This window comes from Solanum verrucosum, unplaced genomic scaffold (genome assembly GCF_900185275.1).
Source record: "Solanum verrucosum unplaced genomic scaffold, falcon-dt-bn FXZP01000289.1, whole genome shotgun sequence".
Classification (NCBI taxonomy): domain Eukaryota; kingdom Viridiplantae; phylum Streptophyta; class Magnoliopsida; order Solanales; family Solanaceae; genus Solanum; species Solanum verrucosum.
In genome coordinates, this window is record NW_026020016.1 from 688,021 (window position 1) to 692,774 (window position 4,754).

Sequence of the window (4,754 nt, forward strand, 5' to 3'; positions counted from 1 at the left end):
ACTTTTATATCAGAATCATCTCGCATTTAGCTTTCAGTAAAAAGATATACGAACATTAAGATATAATAATTGTAAGATTATTTATACATACACGAATCAAAAATTGCAACCAAACACAAAAATAAAATAATCTCACATTTTATCACAAAATTATTATATTTATCCCTTATACCAAACATAAATATCCTCACCGGCACCTCGTCTTAGACAATAATAATAAAACCGAAATATCCTCACCACCACCTCGTCTTAGACAATAATAATAAAACCACAATTTGATGAGTAGGTTTGTTGGCAATAGACAAATATTTTTTATGATTCAATTAGGCCTTTATTTCAACTTGTAACATAATTAAAAAAATGTCAAAAGAACCCACGTTCTTACGTCTCTTCACGACTACTTCAAATCTAATTAATCATGTAATCAAAAGGAAAAATATACAAATCTTAACTATACTAAGTATAATATAAAAGGAGAGGAACCTCTATGCATTTTCTTCAAACCATAATTGAAATGGCAATTAATAATTCAAATTGTTTGTTGATTTCATTGACTTTTTTCCTTATTGCATTTGGTTCAAACCATGCAAATGGAGAAGTACTCAAAGTAGGATTCTATCACAAAACATGTCCTCATGTTGAATTAATATCGAAGGAAATTGTTGATGATGTTATATCAAGAGTCCCTAGCCTGGCTGCCCCATTGTTGAGAATGCACTATCATGATTGTTTTGTTAGGGTACGTATGAAGAAATAATTATTTTTTGTTACTATCATTTTATAAGTGTGTTTTGTATGAAAAGATCTTTTTAAAAATTGCGAAAAAAGATTATGGTGATGTGGCAAGTAACCTTCTATTCTTAATAACTAGAAATTTTGAGCTCAATCTGATATGGAGTAGAATCGTCTTTGGTAGTAGTATTTTACCTTCAAAATGAGATCTGACAAAATTCCTGATAAAACAAGCCCAAAGCAGGTATTGAGTAAATTTTTTCATAAAAAAATAGAAAATAATTTTTTATAAAATATTTTTGACGAAAAAGTCATTTTTTGGTTATGAGAAAATATTTTCGCATGGAAGTCATGTTCCTTACTCTCTCGTCTTTTAACTTTTTATATTTCTTGTTCTAACTAGCACTTTAGACATTATTATTGATCTTCATTACTCAATATATAGTTCCATCGATCAATCTTTCATATATATTTCGTTTTAAAAAGTATTTTTCACTCATTAATCAAACATAATTTTTTTTTTTCACGAAAAGAGTTCTTTCGTGAAATATTAACTTTCATCGTATCAAATACACTAACTTATGTATTTCCTTTATATTTTGGTAGGGTTGTGATGGATCAGTTCTGTTGGATTCCCCAACAAAACAAGCTGAAAAAGATTCAATCCCAAATTTAAGCCTTCGAGGATATCAAATTATTGATAAAGTGAAGACTGCTCTTGAAAAAGCTTGCCCCGGCATTATTTCTTGTGCAGATATTGTTGCCCTAGTTGCAAGAGATGTCACTGTTGCGGTAAATATATATGTTAAATTTGAGTTTAAGTCATACATATTGTCAGTATATATATTTTTTTATATATATTATCAAGTCATGATCCAAAAGATATTTATATGTAAACGTTCTTAAACTATAGATTTGAAATATTAAAAAACTAAATATGTTACCTACTATAGCATAAGATGCATGTAAAGATAATTTGATGGTATAAAATTATTTACTCATAAGGAGTATCATATTATATTTGAACTCTTTAATTATATGCACACACCGTTACCGCATAAAGTATCTTTAGCACATCACTCACGATAAGAAAAAAAAGTTTTTTTTTTTCATCGTAGATATGTGGAAAATTTGTGCTATAGAACATGATATTTTTATTCATTTTCCACCGAATCAACTCACTAGAAAAATGTATGGTAGGAAACAGATTCTCATTAATATAATGAGAAACTTTCTAATTTTTTCATATATTTTTTTTCTTTTTTCTGAAGAAACATGAACATTTTATTAATAATCATATGGGTACAATTTTGTTCCTCCGTTGATTCTTCTCTATAAGATTTATCCATGATTTGAGGGCAGTTAGTGGCGTATTTGCCGAATTGGATGATTTGAACTTGATTTCTATAATTCGATGGTCGTTAGTGGTGTATTTCTCGAACTAGGATGATTTGGACTTCATCTTAATAACTTGAGGGTTGTTAGTAGCGTATTTCTCGAATTAAGCTGATTTGAATTTAATCTCATTATGAATATTCCATGAATTTACGGAATATTCGAGATTTCGATCTCTTTATGAAAATTCCATTAATTTGTGGTAGAATTTTTGGATTTCGATCTCTTTATGTAATTTTTGAGATGAAAAATGAATCACTCATGTGGGGAATAGTATTTTTCTTTTCTAACCGTTTCAATCAAAATATCTATGAAGATTGAGCGACTAAACATGCTTTTAGTGATTCTTTTTAATAGTGACTTAACTATGTTATCACAAATAAAATCTTCCGATAATATAAATATTATTTAGATTGACAATGTATATTATGGTCTCTTATTTTTTTTGTATTAATTTAAATGTGATCAGGTGAAGGGACCATCATGGGAAGTTGAAACAGGACGAAGAGATGGAAGTGTGTCAAATATAACAGAAGCCTTATTTAATTTAATTCCTCCTTTTGCAAACATAACATCATTGAAACAAGGATTCTTGCAAAGAGGACTGAGTGTCAAGGACCTTGTTGTATTATCAGGTAATTAACTCATTAATTAATTCTTCTAAAGTTTAAATTACATATAATATATTTAAAAAATTTTTAAAAAGCAATTAATTCTTAATAAAATTTTTAACTTCGCCGTTTAACAGGTTCTCACACAATTGGAATCTCACATTGTTCATCCTTCAACAATCGTCTTTACAACTTTACTGGTAAAGGAGATACAGATCCCTCATTGGATCCCAACTATATAAAAAATTTGAAAAAGAAGTGTCCACCAAATGACCAAAATACCCTTGTGGAAATGGACCCTGGAAGTGTTAGGACATTTGATAATTCTTATTATAAGCTTGTGGCTAAAAGAAGAGGACTTTTTACTTCTGATTCTGCTTTACTTGATGATAGTGAAACCAAAGATTATCTCAAAAAACAAGGAATTAATCAATATGGATCTACTTTCTTTAAGGATTTTGGTGAATCTATGGTCAAAATGGGAAGAGTTCAAGTCCTTACTGGAAATCAAGGTGAAATTAGAAAAGTTTGCTCAAGGATCAATTAGAAAACCCCAAAAAAATAAAAATGTGATTGTCATTTATTATCGATGCAAGTTTTATTTCTTAATTGTGTTTGTCATTTAATATTGATGTAAGTTTATTGTGGTTTTTTTTAATGGAATGGCTATCAAATTTTAAAGGCAGCTTAGGCTATCATTCATATGCAAGAAACATAATAAAATTATGTACGGAAAGAAAACTATAATAACGCAGAAAAAATAATAATAATTTGGACATTTTTGTGAATTCAATAGAATATTGGTTCAAGTGAAGCATAATAAAACTTCGTATGGAAAGAAAAATAAATACGATAATGCAGAAAATAATAATATATAATATTATAATCGAAGCAGAAAAAAACAATAGATAATAAATAATATTGAAGAACAAGATAGTATATGAGTAATTAAGATATAGCACCGTACTAATTAACCTAATACATCAATTTTTTATCTTCGTATCTAGAGTGATGTCCTTGATAAACCGCAAGTGTATCTTTCTTTCTTGTGAGCATTGATCGATCTCCTTATTTTGGCTTCCCATTCCTCAGAAGTTGTAGTAAACAAATCACGCTCTAAAACCCAATAATCACCAAAAGGAGTATGAGTACTAGAGAGTCTAATCAAGTGTTCTTCATTCTCAGGAGTACTAATTGCATTCTGAACAAAAGGATGATTAATTAGTTCATCCACACTCAATGATCTAAATTCACAAAACAAACAATTTATTACAAAATCTATAGCCATTTTAGAAGCATCATCGAAATACTCTTCATCAGGCAAATCAAGACCACAAATCTGACGTTGATATTGTTTAATCTGTCCCTTATACCAACTGTACTTTCCGGTAAGCATCTTTGCAACAACACACCCTACAGAACATATATCAAAAACTTGATGCTCACGACTTGTTTCTTCTTTGGCTGATCCAAAATCAGCAATTTTTACCAACTTGTTATCCGGATAAATAAGTATATTACTTAATTTGATATCCCCATGTATAAACCCTTTGTTATGAATGTGACGGATACCCTTCAAGAGTTGATAAGCATAGAGTGCTGCCACTGATTCCGGAATTCTTCCATTCCAAAGTATGAAATCTCGTAAAGTGCGACTAGGGGCGCATTCAAGCAAGAGATTATACGTCCACTTTGTGTATTCAATACTTTCGTCTTCCCCAAAACATCGAACGATGTAAGGGCAACCTTTTAATTTGTTCAAAATTTTTCCTTCTTCACGTAGAATAGAGCACTCATCTGTGTCAATTTCTGCAGATTTGACAGCTACAGCTTGGGAATAATTGTTGGCAGAAGAATGTGTTGCCAAATATACAGGGCCATTAAATCCAATACCAAGAACATACTGTTTAATCCAACGTTTATCTGTTGTAATCATAATTATAGTTCTTTCAATTTAGAATTTAGAATGAAGAATGAGAAAAATTGTATAATATTAGGTCCTATATATAACAAGTT

General features: G+C 29.8%; 1 protein-coding gene across 1 annotated transcript; it reads left to right on the plus strand.

The window, feature by feature from the left end:
* Positions 1–506: 506 nt before the first annotated feature.
* On the plus strand, positions 507–3,423 carry LOC125820884 (peroxidase 27-like). The gene is made up of 4 exons (XM_049500308.1): positions 507–739; positions 1,339–1,524; positions 2,597–2,762; positions 2,876–3,423. The coding sequence occupies exons 1-4, from the start codon at positions 515–517 to the stop codon at positions 3,283–3,285; spliced, it is 987 nt and encodes a 328-aa protein (XP_049356265.1). The 5' UTR covers positions 507–514; the 3' UTR covers positions 3,286–3,423.
* Positions 3,424–4,754: the final 1,331 nt, after the last annotated feature.